The sequence below is a fragment of the Balearica regulorum genome, chromosome 9, assembly GCF_011004875.1.
Source record: "Balearica regulorum gibbericeps isolate bBalReg1 chromosome 9, bBalReg1.pri, whole genome shotgun sequence".
NCBI classification, from domain to species: domain Eukaryota; kingdom Metazoa; phylum Chordata; class Aves; order Gruiformes; family Gruidae; genus Balearica; species Balearica regulorum.
Genome location: NC_046192.1, coordinates 27,911,415 through 27,929,237, shown reverse-complemented (window position 1 = coordinate 27,929,237; position 17,823 = coordinate 27,911,415). Strand labels below are relative to the sequence as shown.

The 17,823-nt window shown below is 44.3% G+C and overlaps 1 protein-coding gene across 2 annotated transcripts in view; it reads right to left on the bottom strand.

Annotated features, from left to right (window-relative positions):
- Positions 1–17,823, bottom strand: part of PLCH1 (phospholipase C eta 1) — a 79,763-nt gene extending 61,940 nt beyond the window's left edge. For both annotated transcript variants that reach the window (XM_075761710.1, XM_075761711.1), the window contains exons 1-2: positions 17,749–17,823; positions 5,170–5,287 (exon numbers count right to left, since the gene is read on the bottom strand). In XM_075761710.1, coding sequence (XP_075617825.1) covers positions 5,170–5,248 — 79 coding nt within the window. In that variant the 5' untranslated portion in view covers positions 5,249–5,287; positions 17,749–17,823. The remainder of the gene's footprint in view (positions 1–5,169; positions 5,288–17,748) is intronic.

Here is a 17,823-nt window from a genome sequence, read left to right as displayed (position 1 = left end):
AATTTCAGACATAAACAGATAAGAATTTTAATATCCTGCAAATACAGCTATTAGCAGCTTTTCCTAATAAAATTATAATTTTATGAGAAATCCTTAGGCAATTTTGATGCCCATAGCAATTCAGCATTACACGTATGAATATTCAGTCATTACTCAAAGACAAAGCATTGAAGCCCTGTGGAAAGGCACACAGTTGTGTATCGATACGTTTTCTTGCCTAACAACATGCAAGTGTCTCAAAGCATCATTATACTGTGGTAGAGAGCAGCCTGATCTGTGTACAGCAGCATTTTCCAGAATGGAATGGAAACACTGCTGTTTGTATTTGCTATTTACTGTACACAGGAATTGAGTTGGGACCACTTAAATAGTTCTCCAGCCTTATATTCACATTGGTCAATATGTTGCTTGCTACTAATTACAACTTCAGAGCAAGAGCACAGATAAGATGCTTTAACGGTTCTTCCAAAACTTACCAATCTCCACCTCAAAGTACAGTATTTTTTCCTGTGCCTGTCTATATACTCACAGACAATTTTTGACTTGCTCTTGTGCCAACTTTCCCCATCAGTTCAAATAAGCCTCTTCTTCCCTGAGCTTTCCCATTGCAATGCATTTATAGCCAGCAGTCACATCCCCTCTCAGTCTCTCAGTCTTTAGTTTTCCAAGGTAAACAAACCAGACTCATCTCGTCGCCACTTCTGCAATCCTTTTCTCTGCCTGCTCCCCAACTCCCCTTGCTCAAATACTGCTGACCAGAACAGCGCTGGGCCTCACAGCAGTAACACCTTCATCTTACTCCACAACACTCAAAATTGCACCTGCCTGCAACTAATGCATCACACGAGCAAGGTGCTGTCCTCCCATTGCCATATCTTATATGCTTTGTCCTCCACCACCTCCTTGCTTGCAGCTGATGGTCTCCCACACTAGAGCAGAAGTGTTCACTGCTCATCTTCCAGCATTCTTTGACGTTCAAGCAGAGGCACCATGCACTCCAACAGCTTATACCTACAGTACTGCAGTCTCACTTGGGCGTTTCTGCTCTAAGTTGGGGCTTCCTTTCCCCTTTGGTTGGATTTTCTGGGTTGTTTTTTGCGGGTTTGTTGGGGGGGGGGGGTGGGGTGTGTTGGGTTTTTTGGTTGTTTCCTGTTTTGGTGGGGTTTTTTTTTTTATTTTATTTTTAAACACAAAACAAGATGTTTAAACTACTCCCAATAAACATAAAGCTTCTGCAGTCTCATTTATGCAGTCCACAAGGGTTTCTTGCACTTTAACATCTCAGCTGGAGGTGAACAAAAGGAATACCATCTATTCAGGTTCTTAAAGCTCCGCAGGTCTCAGAAGGGTACGAAGGAAACACCAGAGATGAATGCAGTTGAGTGGAAAGGCTCCTATCGTGTGCCTCTGCAGATGCTTCCAGTCCTGAAGTCTCTCACAGAGAAAGATGTTCCCGTGCTTTTTAAGAACACCAACTGATGTGGTGGGATATTTTTAATCTGGCTGATTTGCACCTGAGGTGCAACAGTTGTTCCAGATTACAGGTTCAATTACAGATAATAACCATGCCACTGTAATGTGACATTCCAGACAGGCCTGATACAACTGAATTAGTTCATTGCTCTGGACAAAAGAGTGTCATTTAGGTAATATGAGCAAGACTGAATTAATATGACATCTGACCAACAGCGGTCAAGTCCCTATTGACACAGGTCTGGAAAGAGGTGGGGAGGCCAGAAGATAAAATTAGAGACTAAGAGAATTAATTACAATTATGGAAAAGTGATTTAAAAAAAAGGTTTATATTTCTGAGAGAACTTAAGAAGGTAATTGGCATAAGTAATTGACTAATAAGATAAGTATGAACAGCTGCTTTCAGAACTGCTGAGACAATATCAGCTATTTGCTAAACATGTCACAGCTTCTTTCTGTTTAACAATTACAGAATATTAGCATTCATAAACATAGAAAAATAAGCTAATCAACAGCTCTGTGTGCTTGCTCCCTGAAGAACCATGAGAGTCATACTTTCAATGTCAGAATATGAAACTATAATAGTAATGATTTAAAAGAAAAAAATCATGAAAACACTGCGTAAATGAGAATTAATAAACAGTAGACCTGTCCAAGCACTGAAATATCAGCAAATCACAAGGGGTTGGATCACAGTACTTTCCTTGCTAACAGATAGCATCTTTCCCATGTAGAGGTCACATTAGATTTTATTTCCTAATTTCCCAGTGGTGTAAAAAAGTTTTAAACAAGTACAGTTTCCTTACATCTGCTGGAGAAAACATGATCTGACACACAGGTAAATCCCAATTTAGTTGTTTGGTATTCGCTTAGTCATGCAAAGTCCAAAGTTCACTGCTCAGTCCCACTGGGTCTCTCTGAGACAAAGAGAACTGGTCAACCTTAATCACAAGGCTGCCATCAGGAAAAGGGGCGAGCAGCCAGCCCGCTCCCCCCCACCGACCCAATGCCCTTCGTCAGGACCTACCAGATCAGAAAGCTCACCGACAAAAAGCAAATCCTTAAAAAAACTCCACCAACCCTTTTATCTATATTAGCACGATCTAAAGGAAACCAACTTCTCTCAAGCATCAGGAGCAACGTGCCAATTCCTGAGGATGCGCACATATCTCTTTATGTCATGCTGCTGGGAACTGCCACCTCTGTCACTGTCCGGCAGGACTTCAACTCCCTCCACAAACTCAGAGTGAAAGCAACTGTCACTGCCGTGTCTTGGTTAGGTTGAAGAGACAAATGGGAAGCCCTGAAGGATTCTGTTAAGGAAAAATAATTAATCCTGCCTGGTCATGAATGAAAGACAAATAAATTAAGCCATAGAATCTTTCTGGTCTACAATTCCTGCTAATTATGTCTTCTACTTTAGATGATTATCACTTTGCAGACTCATCACTCCGATAGCTGTTCATGGATTACTGGACTTAGTGCTAATGGATCATTATCCAGTCTTTGTGCCATTAGCAGGATAAAGACATCGTGCTGCTCTACTATAAAATACCACCTCAAGTCACAGAGTATGGACCAGACTTTTCTTTCACTTGATCTGGGATGGCAAAACTGAAAATACACATCCAAAACGTAGCTGCTCCAGTTATACAATCATGCTAGAGAGCAGACTGTTGCCTGGAGAAAAGTGTGGTTAACAGGCATTTACCAAAACACTGCAAGAGTGCTCAAACTCAGCGAAGGGGGATCTGGGTGAAGACATCTCAGAGACAACTGTGTCCTTCCACAATGTCAGAGACAACTCAGAAGGAACACGATTCCACCAAAATCAGTGGGACCGCACGAGTGGCCTGATAAATCCCAGGAACGAAGCTCAGTTTCATTTGAGAAGCAGAGCAGTTGTGCCCGGACATGACAGGTTCACCAGTGACAGATTCATGAACCATCTTCCCTGTAACGCATGTCCCAAATGTAACGCACAGATGAATTAATATGACAATGCTGCTGTCAGCCTGACTTACAGAAAAGTTATTAACATTCTTCTGGTGTCCCAAATAGATCTAGCAGTGCTATGGGCAAGAAAAAAGCAGTACAGGGGAAAATGGTATTATCTCTGAATAAGGCTTCGTTAAGAAGATGCACAAATTGACAAACGATTAATTCTTGCACTACACCATTAGCTTTATCGATGGTGACATAACCCCAGTGACAAAAATGTAGATACTGTTTGGTTTACAGTGGGTTGCATAGTGGTTCCGCAAGCTGCAAACTTCCCAGATTCCTGACAAACACAGTGAAAACTGAGATGTACATTCTCTAGAGAAAAAGTTACCTTTGCCTTTGAAAAAGATAAGTATTTCTATCTTTAATTTATAGGTATTCCATCCCATTGTTATTAACAGTGCCATGAATCTGCCCTAAAGTGACAGTTTTTAATCGCTGATCTCAAAGGGAATAAGTAATACAAAACTTGGGCCTTTCAAACAGCGTTAGGAAGTCACTGCGCCAAGAGGACAGGTCCAGCTGTCCCAGCAGAGTAGCCCTGCAGGAGTCTATTGCAGGCAGGGATGGCTCCTGAAGCCTGGTGGTCCCTCACCCACTGCAGGAGCAAGGGCTGGGCTCAGCACCACTCCTTACCCACTGCCCAAGGGTAGAGCTGCCCAGCAACGGGAGAGAAACCTCCCTGGGGAACACACGTGCTCTCTAGTTAAGTTGATATATCAAGTTTAAGCATACAAAAAGAGGTCCTGAAAAGGAAGTATTTAATGCCAAAATATCTTCAGAGTATTTCCTGCCTTTGTTATTGGAAGTATACTTCAACAACTGAATGATCATAACATGTAATCTGTAACGGCAAGAGACTAAGATGTAAGGAGTCAATAGGGGACTAATTAGGGATCACTGTTAGGCATCTATTTTGCACAAATGTCTGATCAATGCTTGGAAGTAAAGCTCTTCCTGACACTTTCAACTCCTCCTCGCTAGGAGCACAAAAGATGTATACCTGCAGATTTTGCTGGAGCGGTTCCAGAAATGCCTCAGGAGGAAATTACCAGACTAAGCGTAAGGCAGTGCTAGACCGCGTGCACACAATTAATCCGTTTCACTCCAAAACGCAATCACCATCTGACCTCGAAGCCATTCTGTACACTGCCTATGCTTCAAGCACTGCTCTTCCCTTCTCCGGGCTTTAACGCTTCGGTCGGCCCTTGCGCCGGGTTTCCCTGCCGGGAGCACCTGCGTGCGGCTGGCCTCAGCCACAGGGGCGGGGGGGGGGGGTGGGGACGGGACGCGGACGACCCGCTTTCCCCCATCAGATCAGCCGGGGAGGAGGGAAGGGCTCTCCGCGCAGCCCCCCCCCCGGCCCGCCCGCAGCCGGGACCCCGGGGCCGCCCCGACGGGGCCGGGGGGGGGGCGGCGGTCCCGGAGCGCCCCCTGGCGCCAGCCCGTCTCCGTGCGGATGAGTGTGTGCGTCCCCGCCGCCACGGCACTAACGGGGGGCGGCAGCCCCGGCACCGCAGCCCGCCACAGCCAGCCTGGCCTCCGAGCCGTTACCGACGCCGGGCTTGCGCAGGACCGATTGCTAATCGGCCCTGGGAGGAGCAAGTTACACGCACGCCGCTCGGAAATACCAGTTGCGTCTGACGGCAGGAAGCACAAGAAGCCAAAAGTACCAGGTAACGTGTAACTTACCGTGAAACACACCGTTGTCCACTAAGAAGTGCCTGCAGTACTGCAGACAGCTTTTCTTATCCAGACTCCAGTAGCTCATTGTTAGATGACTTTCTGCTCACCATCAACGGCAGTGACCCTACAAAGCGAAACACAGTACGGATCAGTATGAGTTAATTTACAAGAAATGCATAACTACTCCAAGCACTATTAGAGTATTTACTTGTGCCCTTTATGCAAAAACACTTGAGTAGCTTTATACAAAGCAACATTACAATAATCATAGTCCCTCACTCTCCAAACCTGCCCATCCCCAAGGATGTACAGGCAGAGGGTGCGGGTAGATCACTTGGGCAGAGCCAGACCCGCGCTGCCAGCAACGCTTACAACCAGCAAGTGTAAGGCTGCTGAAGTGAGCCCACCCACCCGGCAGGCCCTGCACCCGCGATGGCTGCCCGCTGTTACAGTCAGCCCCCACAGCCCCTCCAGGCTATTGTAGCGCCGTGGAGAGATGATCAATTTAATCCATTTAATGATGCTGTCCCATATTTAACAAAGTACAGACATCAGACAACACTGCGTAACTATAAATCCTCAAGTGAAGGTTATTAAAAGAAAGGCGAATCAAAGGTAAGTACCTCCTGATTGTGAGACCAGAGAGTAGTGTTACACGCCCCTTGAGCACTCCCCTGCTCTTGGCAGACATCTGCCCGTGGGAGCTCAAGATGAACTCTCCAGCAGACGGGCAGTTTGAGCAGTGCAATGACATCAGCCACGTGAAATTTGTGTCCTCCAGCCCCAAGGGATCCCAGATTTGCACAGGGAAGAGATGCTCTCAACTCAGAGCGCCAATGCTACCCTGTGCTGAAGCACAGGATAAATTCTCAATCTGCTTTACCATATTTTCTGCCTCCCTGCTTCCATTACACCCCCGTTACGCAACTAATCACCAATGGGACCAAACAGAATGAGTGGGATAAATACCCTTCCCAGCAAATGCCACCAGCCAAGGCCACCCCAGAGCACAACCAGTGCACCTAAGAGCCTGAACGCTGCCTGAAGCAAGCATCTTTAGCAGAGGGCAGAAGCCCACATTGCTGCGCCAGAGGAAGACTGGGATTCATCTCTTTGCAGAGGCAGGCTGCAGAGAACTTCCCAGAACACAGCAGCCTTGCAGCAACCTTTTCCTGCATGGGTCCACGCTGGCCCCTGCCTTCCCTGCTCTCCTGCCCGGGCTGAGGCTCCCAGCACTGTCGCAGGGGGAGTTTTGCCTCTAAGGCCAGCAGCATCAGAGCCAAGCCCATGGAAGCATTCACGGGTAATTTGCCGCAGATGCTATCACCAATACGTGTTGGGAGTGGAGAGCAATCTTTTTGGACACAGGCCCCAGAGCTCTGCGAGGCCAAGTCCCTGACTGCTAATTTTTCTTGGATCCAGCCAATAATATTTATAAACCAGTTAAAACGGAAATGTGCCGCAAGCCAGCGCAAAACGAAGACCAGCCAAGCGAGGGCAATGCAAGTGGCTGAAGCCAATCACTGACAATGAGGTAAGAAACAACCCTCTTCAGCCCCGGGAGCGTTTCCATCCCAGCCACTGGCTGGTCCACTGCCGCAATCTGGGACAATGGCAACAATCGGAACAATTATTTTCAGACCTAAACAGTAGAAGTTAACTCATTAATAAGCTGATGATTGTAACTCAAGACAAGGCTGTATTTGTTTGAGTCATTTCACTGAACTTCCATTCAAAGGATTTCAGCATTTTGTTTTGCAAGTTGGACCATGCAAAAATCCATCCCACCCAGCAGAACCTTTTATGCACATTTACAGTTACAGCCAAACAAACCAGCAGTTCATATTTCTTTGGTAATTGCTGCTGGAAAAACAAAACAAAAAAATCCATGGAATCCTTGATCTCCCATTCCGACACCAAATCCCTTCACTGGATTCTCCTTCTCCTTTCGCTATGAAGTTTTATGAAGTTCAAGACACTCATTTCAGCAGTCCAAATACCCCTTCCTGTTAGAAGCCTGCTTTGGTCTCCCATTTTAGCTCCCTCCCTCCCTCCCTCCCTCCCTCCCGCCTTCACCCTGGTCAACCCAGCTGCTTTCTCACCCACGCTTGGCACAAGTGACTCCAACTGTCTTTGGAGCAAACCACTAGCAGGATGTAAGGACACTGCCTTTCAAGCTCCCAATAAAACTACTTCCAGGGAGGCCTAGTAGCAAATCCCCCCCAAATGAAATAGCACAGCTTGCTGTAAGTGCCCAGACTGCAGCTCTGCGAGGTGGCAAGGTTTTGTTCTGCAGAAGCAGCTAGCATGGGGCTGAAGCCAATAGCTTGGTGAAAGAGCGTGAAGTGATGTTTACATATTGGAGACTGATAGGCAAATACTAATCTGGTATCTACAACATTTCTCTTGCAGAGGAGATGCAAAATGTTTCTGTGAGGACACTGTTGTTGCAGATGTGGGATTTGCCTCTCCACTGCTGCCTCTGTGGGGAGGAGAGGTGGTCTGAATGATCTGCTGCAGGTGTGAGCCAAAAATGCCTTTCTGTTTTGCTCTATCATAGAACTATCACAGTCTCCATTACAGCATGTGTTTTGGGTATGGTCCATGTATTGTTTACAGTAAAGGCGTATTTTAGTAAAATTTGGAACGCTAAGCAGTAATACCCGTTACCTCTGCCAGACTTCATCTTCTACATTTCTTGGACTTTTGCCCTTGCCAGCCATGAGTTTTCATTATAGTTTGCCATAACTAGGGCCACTCTTCTAGCGTTAATTAGTAAGGCACAAGCTGTTAGTTACTTTTAAAATGTAGGAATAATTATACCATCGTGGTCCAGCCTACTGCCAGGCTTTTTGCTTTAGGCTATAAAAAATACAAGTGGCATCATGTTTTAATTAAGAAAATCATATCAAATATTCATCACTAAGAATTTACACAAAATAAAAAGAGATCTTATCTCCTGCTCAGCTCCCACACAGAACTCATGTCACAGGGAGGGTGGGATTTATGTGGAAAATGTTGCTATTGATATATATGTGCAGTGCCTCTGAAAGAAACCCTTCAGCCCCCTCCCCTCCCTTTCACGGCTCATGCCAATACAATACTGCTTTGTTCTTGCACAAAGGGTTCTCCCACACCACGGTGGCCCCTTAGAACAAAGGTTCTCCCTGGCACATCAGGGATGAAGGCAGAATCCCAAAGCGGCTGCGTCAGCTGACACAAACATCCTGTAAGAAAACCTTGCAAGAAACACCAGGAGTTATTTGGATGGCCCTCAAAGTTATTTGCTTTCTCCATTACAGAGCTCTGGGAGAGCCCAGCCAGGATCATGCCTTACTGTATTGTACCAAGAAAAGCAAACAAAACCCAACTGACCACACAATTTGGGCCAAATACCATCATTTCAAATGAATGTGCACTTAGGAACTTAAATGTACGCAAATTTGCACCATTGCAACAACATAGTAGAAAAAGAACATCCTATCTATGTCATAGACCAGAATGTTTACAGGCTATACCTGTATAAGTTATTTTATACATGTAGAATAAGCTACAGGGAAAAAAAAGTGCCAGTAAGCATATCATTATGTTTAAGTAGGAAAGGACTGTACCACCAAAACTGTTTTGGCAAAAAAGTTACCAAAATCCTGAACAGATACAAATCTGAGTTCAAAATCAGTTTGTGTAGTTACTTGATAACACAACCAATTCAGAAAGAGTTGAAAATACTATTTTCTGCTCTGCAGGTTTTTCAACTTAGGGGTATCACTCTTTCATGACAAGCAAAATTCCTGCAGGTTCAGCCCTGAGCCTGGCACAAGACGCTATTCATTCCAAAGGGTAAAGCAATCGGTGCTTTGCTACCTGAGCAAAGAGACATTACTCCAGTGTGTCAAGAATCCATCTATTTTACATCTGGATAAAACATATTAACATGTAAGTTGAGCAAGGAAGTCCATTATGTGGTCTGCAGAAACAAAGGAACTTGAAGGAACTGTAGCTTCTATTTTAGCTGATTAATTTCCATCAAACATATGTCAGCTGCATTTTTTAGTACTTTGAATACCATGTTCCATGAGACATCCTTCCAAAGAGAAGGGCTGTGATTAGTGCTACTGAACTGTACTTTACAAAAGAGTTATTAATGGAAGTAAACTGATTTTTCTCAAAGTTTGATACAAAAAATAAATTAGACTTATGTATTCATGTGTGTATGCGTGCATATACATCTATCTGTGTAGATACAGGTGGATGAAATGAACAGATATGTTTATTTTTGTTATCAAGATAGTGGGTAAACTCCTTACAAGGAAAGCTTTGTTATACGCATGCTTTATGAAATTATTTGATTATAAAAGTTGTAGAGATGCATGTATAAGATACTTCTGAATTTAGCAGAGGATGCATATGCCCTGCCTAGATTGTGATAGACGCTTCTTATTACAAGAGGCTTAACACCAAAACCTAACACCTGACACCCTTGGTCTCACCACATTCTGTGGTTTCTCCCCTTGCACAAATCCCCATGCTTTCACGAGTTGTGCAGAGAAGTAGGGCACTCATTCCAGGGAATCACAAAGTATCATACCAGCAGCTGGAGAAAGAGCAGCACTTGAGCAAAACATGTTCTGAGTTCATGCTGACTATTATGGCTAGCACTAAACTATTCCAGAAAGTAGCAGCATAATCTAAATATTTATCTGCAATATTTAACCTGGACACTGTGCAGGTCCTGAATGTGAAGAGGGTGTTAAGCACACGTCTATTTAGCATCAGACAGGAACTGGGTTTGAGTCCTGTGCACAGCACTTGAGAGCGCTCAGACAGATTAATTGGTAGTTCATTGAGCAGTATACAGGGTGGAGAGATTGCTAATCTCACCTGCCCTCTCCTCTTCTTGTTTCTGAAGCACTTCAACAGATAACATTAAGTCAATCAGATAGTATGAATGGTTCCCACTAACAGGACAGATACTGCAGCTCACTGGTACTTCCCTCTGACAAAACCACAGCTCCAGTTTCAGAGCTTGCTCGCTGTTCTACTATCTACCCAGTGAACACATTTTGAAAGTATGATTTATAAAAAATTATACTTTTCCTTAGCACAAAATGGTGTATGGTAAAACCAAATGTTTTTGAAAAAGTTCTACCAAATTAAAAAAAAAAACACCAAAAACACAACATGCACGTGCCTGGCAATTCTGTCTTCAACAGAAAGTCCAGAAAACACTGAATATTCAGAGGGCTCTAGATTTTGGAGGCTTGCATCTGTTAATGATAAATTTTATAGTGAAAAATAGTTCAGAGATATCGGATGCTACAATTGACATAAAGGGAAAGTATAAAAAGAAAAAAAAGAAATAGGTTAGAAGTGAGAAGAGCAATGCAGAAACAAGGAAAGGAAACACTACACGTGTGATTGGAAATAATACTGTATTAGCTCCAGATGCGGCCAGAGAGCACTCTTATAAGCATTAGAGACATCTGTATGGGAGTGCAGAAAGACCATCTGGCTGGCACTAAGTAGCAGGAATATACTGGTCCAGAGAGAAACACTGGTCTAATCTGGCAGCTGTGATTGTGGTGGGGGGCACCCAGAATCTCACCCAGTGACTGCCATCACGGGCATCCAGTTATTGCTAACAGAAAAAAGAAACACCAAATCACAGTACAAATGCTACTTTGAACTCTCCTTTGAGAATACTGAGGTAGTATTCAAAAGCTAAGCAATTTTATCTACATATATTATCTATCTATATTATGTAGGTTAAACTGACTTACCTTAAGCTTGAGAGTAAGCAAAAGATTTACTTGCATACCTCAGGAACAGAATAAGGGCTGCCCAGATGAATTGTTGGTCTCTCTGTACAATCTCTTATTCCTATAAAGGTATGTTCCAGATCAAGCACTACATCATTTCTAAAGGTGCCATCAGCACTCAGCAGCTTGGCATACACATTGCAATGGAAATCAGGGAAGACAGACACTTATCCTAGAACATGCTCTCAATAGTCCAAGGGCTCAGCCCTTTGTTATTCTAATATTACAAAATAACAGATACTGAAGAGAGGGAGTGAAGTTATTTGCAATTCTGTTTCCACCACAACATGCAACCAGGAAAAGTTATGCTCTCACCAACTTTCTTTCCCTGGAGCATGTTAAAATATGATGTAGGATTTCTCCTAGGTTAGTTTATCAGTAGCCATCAACAGGAACTTCTTTTCAGGCTTTACACATCAGAAAAATAGCTGCTGCTTCCAGTTCATGTTTGTGCTTTTCTTTAGAAAGTATCAACAAACCCTCTGGTGGAACAATCTTGAAGCTTTCAGAGACCAGCTGCTGGACAACATGGGCTGTATTTTTTTAAACTGTATCCACAAAACAAAGTAGCCATCAGATAAAAAGCTTAGCCATAGTTAGACTTGAAACCAAATCTGAAGAGATTATAAAATCCTAATATGACAATATTTCATGGGGTATCCACCCATCTGCAGTCTTGGGCTTCTTATTCTGCTAAGCCACTAACAGTCACCCAGACATTGCTAAGCATTTAAGCTGGTCTGAATTCAGGCAGATTCAGATTTAATTGTCATACAAACCCAGGCTCTAAGGGTTCCAAACATTATCTGTGCAAATCTCCACTTTAATCAGCATTAAATATCTACATTTAGTCAAAATAACTTGCATAAGTGTTGCTAAAGTTACACGTATAGGAGCCATGCAGAATAGGCAAGGCATGTTAACTCCATCGGACAAAAGATCCATACTGCTGATACAAAAAAAGACGTTTTTGCCCACAAATTGGTGTCACTTAAAAACCAAAGTTTCACCCACCTATGGTGTAAACTATTTCATAAACGTATGGATATTTTCCAGAATTTAAAGTTTCTTCTCGTATAAGCAAAAAGCTCAAGAAGTACCCCTGAAGTTACACTCCCTTTTCAACACAAAGTATTTATCCATAAATACAACAAGCATGAAAAAAGATTATTGTTAATACTTGGTAACAGAAAACAAACACATCCAGTATCTGACCCTTTTCTCATTTCTCTAGGAATTGGCCTGAAGGAATAAAATAAGAGATTTTTGTTTGGCTTATTTTTCTGCCAGAGCAGTTCCCTAATCTCATGTGCCATGAGGCCATAAGACCAGCTGTGCTGGCACAACACCGGCAGTAAGGGTGCCAGAGTGTGCAAGCCAGCACGGTAGCAAAGAAAAATTTCCTGTGGATTTTGCTGGGAGCAACTGGAAACTCTTAGAAGTAAGAGTTGGCTATTCAAAGGGAAAAGATCACAAAAGAGTTTGGATTTGGGATACAGATGTTGCATTTACATGCTCTTTAGATAGATGGGATTTCCTGAAAATGCAGATTTTTTTAATATTTTTTTTTTAACCTGGTATTTTGGCTGTTCTCCCATTAGAGCATTAAACAGTCATACATCATTCACCAGATAAAGACAGACTCTGTTGTCAGTTTGAGAAAGCTGCTTTTAAATATTTGTTCATTTTATGGCAACTAACAATCTCCATCAGCAAGCCAGAAATAGCATTAGCATCACTGACGTTGCTACTGCCGCATCAGACCACAGCTCTCTTCATTGTCCCCTTGTCCCGGTACCAACGCTCTGCCAGGGTCACTTGGGAAACTGTACCCAGCCTCACTTGGCCAGTGCTGAAGGTACGGAAAGCAGGCGGCAGCGGCTGACAGCTCCCTCCTAATGGCACTAGCAGTCTGCAGGGTTCAGCCTAACCCTAACAGCACCTAAACTGGATCATGCTAGAGGACAATTTCCCCATAAACTACGCTTTTCACTTCCCAGGAGAGGAGCAGGCAGACTTCGCTGCACAGCACCACATGCGGTGTCTGGCCAACAAGTTACCCAGCACCCCTTCCCCCTGCGTAGCCCACCCAATGCAGGCAGGAGGCCAGCGAGCTGCGTTAGCCTGTATAACGGACAACTTATCTGTCCTACCCCAGCTAACAAATGGCAAACCTTAATCTTCCTGGGGCTGTTAATTCTGATGGAGCTTTTGTTTCAAGTCATTTCTCTGCTCTTTCTGGGAAGTCATGAAAAGCATGTGTCAGCACAACTTGCTGCAGAGGAAGGCATTAGAAAGGATTTCAACTGACTCCCCATGGCAACAGACCCTGAAAGGGAATTAGCATTTGCTCCCCATTCCTCAAGAAGCCTAAACGGAATTTGTTTTTCTCTTATTTAAGGAATTATTTCCAGGAGGGCAGCATGCTGCTGCCTCTATCGCTCAGCAGGCACCGCTTCAGAAGACACCTACATTGCACACCCTGTGTTCAGCGTAACAGTCATCCCACCAGACGTGGAACTGGTAAGTATGAATAAGTGTATATCAATGTTTTCCTCACACGGCTTTCCAGTACTCTGCACACCTTTCTGCTGCTTTTGCCAGCTCTCTGTACACCAAATCATTTTTTGGGTTTGCTACGCAGAGGTTTTCAAACCCTAGGTGTTTAATGCGAGAGTCCTTCTACACTGGAGATTTTAATCTACAGAGTGAGAACTCACTTCACCACATTGCCAATGCTATTTTTTTGTGCATCATCAACACCACATCTTCAGATTCAATTATACTCTTTGAGATTCTTTTATATTTACTCCAATTTCTTCTATAAACACCACCACTTCCTTCAAAGTAGGCAGAGGAATGTACAGCAAACCCAGAACTGTCAGCTCCAAGAGCCATCCACCCCAATACGAATGGTCCCAAACGCAGGGGAATTGATTAATCTCAGAGGCAGTTTGTGAACTCCCAGAGATTCCTAGCTCATGCCTCCATTCTCCAGGTAAAAACTGAGACAAGGGGAGGAAAAAAATAAAATCCAACTTTACCTCCCATGCTGGAGATGATAAATTTCCAGGGACTCAGTGAAGATAAAAATAAGATGCCTGGAAAGAACTTGTGCCAACACAGCCAGCCACATGCACAGATCATCTGCATCTTGTATGATGTCTGGCTACTTGTCGATTGATATGCAGTCCCCCAAAGAGCGGACATTTCATACAAGCCCCTTTGTGTATGCTGTGTCAAATGATGATAATTAACAATATTCTTCCATTTTTTCTTGCGGAGACACTACCAAGTTTGCTGCCAACCAATGTGTCAATCATCCATGGCTAGAACTACGATCAAGCAAAGAATATGGGACACACGTTGATACGAGAATCAGCAACGCCCGTTTTAGGCCCATGCAGTTACAGTTGACACATCCCATGCTCCATCTCCGTGACACGCTTGGTCACGCTCAGTGTGTGTGGGTACATGAACTTTGTGTCAGTTCCAATAAATCAAGTCCATAATGGAGCACAGACTACTTGACACAACAGCTTGTCTCCACTTGAAATGTCCTACAAGCAACCTTGAGTTATTTCAAGTTGAAGAGACTCACATGGACACCTCTTGCCGAGAATGATACACTCCTTTCATGCATGTGGCCAAATGCCCTTGAAGCAGTTTTGCGTTGTTCACCTGTGGACCCAAACCTCTGCAGGGCACCTGCTGCATCCCCAGCATCACGTCCCTGGCTTCTTCCAGCCCTGCAACAGGTGCCTGCTGCCAAACTGCTGTCAGCAGCTCTGCCCACCTCTCCCTTCTGCTCCCCTGTACTCCCACTTCTTGTGGGAACCTCAGGAAGTGCTTATCCACAGTAGAGGAGAGCTCCACTCTCAGCTACCCAGGTACAACTAGATAGTGCTTCTGTAATGCCAGATGACCAGCAAAAGGCCCCATAAGTCAGGAAAGGGGAGGACAAGCTCAGCTCTCTGGAGTAACGATAATGCCCTCAGTGTCCATGGAGACTGGACCAAAAAACCCACCTTTGCTACAGAAAACAATTCCAGTTTCCTAAAATGAACAAGAAAGGAAAAAAACCAAACCCACCCAAAACAGAAAGAGTACACACACCTCCCTCCCGGCCATAAGATCAGTCTGCTCTAACATTGGCCAGCCTCAGCTGTACTCCAGTAGAAGCACCTTCTGCTTATGGGCTTGGAAGCAAAGACAGATTTATCCCCGGCACAGCCCAGACCCAGTAGTTCAAACCAATTAATCTCTGGCACGTTGCTCAGCCCTGCTCCATCGCCCAGGGGAACCACGTTTTGCTGGTTAGTGGCTTTACCACCCTTCAGTACAATAGCCATGATGATTGCTCGGAACATGCTCTGCATCCCACTACATCAAGAGGAAAACACCAAAATAACTCTGTTCGTAAAGCACCTTCGCTTCACATTCAAGTGAATCTGAAGCACTGCGTTTCTGTAAGGGCCCACACGGCAATTATGCATGGCAGTCTTACCTCCTCTGAAGACACAGGCAGGAAGAACTGCCCTATTGAAGGCAATACAGGAGGTCTCTTAACAGACCAGGAAACAGACCTCTACTTTCGTAACTTGCAGCGTTTCTGATATTTTTAACAGCCAGACTTCTTTAAACTTAATAAAAAACAAAAACAAAGCAAACAAACAAAACCCAAAACAAAATCCACCACACCACCCTGTGCAGCTGTGGCCCTGGCTTTGCCATCTAGGTTATCAATTTAAATTGAATTGGATCTTAGGTGACAACTTAAAAAAAAAAAAAAAAAGAAACCCATTCTATTTATAGAAAGATTACTTTGTAGAGCCCACAGAAATACACGGCTTCAGCGTTAAAGCCTTTACCAGAAATAAGGGGAAGCTAAATACTGAATAGAGGACTAATTTTCATTCTGTGTTTTGATGCTTATCATAAAACTGTTTTACTGCCATGTGTCTTTCTTGACAGTGTTTTAAATTACAGATCGACTCATGCAAAACTGGGATCTGTTAATAGCAGGTGACCTCTCCTTTGCTTTTATGGAGTGAAAATTTTATTCTCCTTTACAAATACTGGTGATTTTGATCAAAGTCATCGTGGGACACCCGCCTCAAAGGGTGAAAGGACAGAAACATTAAATCAATTCCCTAGGCAACATCCCAAGCTGAGCCAGTATTGTTAAAATAATGAGTTGTGCACCACTTGATCCAAAACCACCAGCTGATCCCCATTTTTATAGACAATAGGTAGCATAAAACCAGAAAGCATCTGCAACTGATCAGATCATTTTTCACAAATCACGCATCTTCAACTGATCAAACTTAACATTTTTTCTGTAACAGCCTACTCCCATTTTTAAATCTAGAAAAAGCATCTTTCAAAGTTTAAAAAAAAAAAAAAGAAGTGTTCTCAAACCTATTCCAGAAAGCTAATGTGCAAAGAAATGGGGAGATTTTTAAACAGCGTGCATACGCTCTGCTGTCTCTCACCTCCCCAAAAGTCCACACTTTCTTTCCATATACCACATTATCTCTATTTTAGGTGTCTCATTGCAGGGTTGAATCCTGTCTATCTTTTCAGTAATGTTATGCACAGGTATTCTTTCGCATTTCAGAACAACAGACACATAAAGTTTTCTTTTGCTTCCTCTAAGTTTTGTAACATAGGAGCCAGAAGTCCCAAGGACAAGTAAATCAGGCTAGGCCACTGAAAACAGGCAAACATTGTGCTTTATAACTCAAGAGTTAAAGCACACTGTAAACAAAGAGCCTATGACTAGTTCATCAGATAAGGCTTATATCTTTCTCCCTAGAATTTAATAACACTTCTAAACCCACTTTTCGGTCAGCTAGAGTTCCCAGAATTAGAGAGTTATTCAATTACAATTATAACATGCATGGCATATACTTCCCAGCTCACTGTATTTCTTTTTTTCTTGAAAAATGGTTTATGGAGTAGATTATCAGCCCTCAAACAAGTTATTTTTAGGAAGGACTCAATCCAGCAAGAAGAGGCTTGACTCTTCTCAACTCCCACCTATTTCAGCACAGGGTCGGGACCAAGCGTTACACCCTGCAACGCTCTTCGGGTGATGTCCTCGGCCCCCCTCAGTGGGGTCAGGATATTACGTTAAGCCTCATTTAACACGGTCTGGCCTAAGGCTCAGGCATACCAAGAGGCTGCCGTTTTCTCTGGTTCTAGCTCATCACCGAACCGGGTGCTCCAAACTGTTCTGACACAACTTGAAGCGGAACCTCCCGCGCCACATGGCAAAAGGAGGTTTTACCCCCAAGGGAGGGGGCAAACAGCTCAAAAGACGACTGGAAGTTTATCCGGCATGATTCATTATTTAATCAACACAACAAATACGGCCAACGCAACCGCTGGAGCAGCCCCTTGTGACTCCGGCCGACACCAGGCACACCTCGGAGCACCGAGGAAAAGCCCTCGGTACCAGTTTTTTATCGGGGAAAGAAAAAAAAAAAAAAAACCCAAAAAAGTTACACCTTGTAAACCCTCTTCTTAACTTTCGGCAGCAAACAGCGGGAAAACCCAGCGTTAACTCCCCACACGAAAGCCCGGCGGAGGTTCCCAGAGGGGCGGGCAGTTCGCGCCCGCCCGAGGACAGGTCCGTCCCGCCGCCCAGCCCTGCCGCAGGGAGCCCCCGCGGGGGCCGCGCCACAGCCACAGCCCGCGCCTCAGGGACGGGGGCTCGGAGCGCCCCGGCAGGGCAGTGTCCCTCCCGCCCGCCCGCACTCACCACGGGGCACCGGGTTCAGCTCGGTCCCGTCCAGCGCCGCCTCAACCTGCTCTCCCGTTCAAACGCACGGCGCTG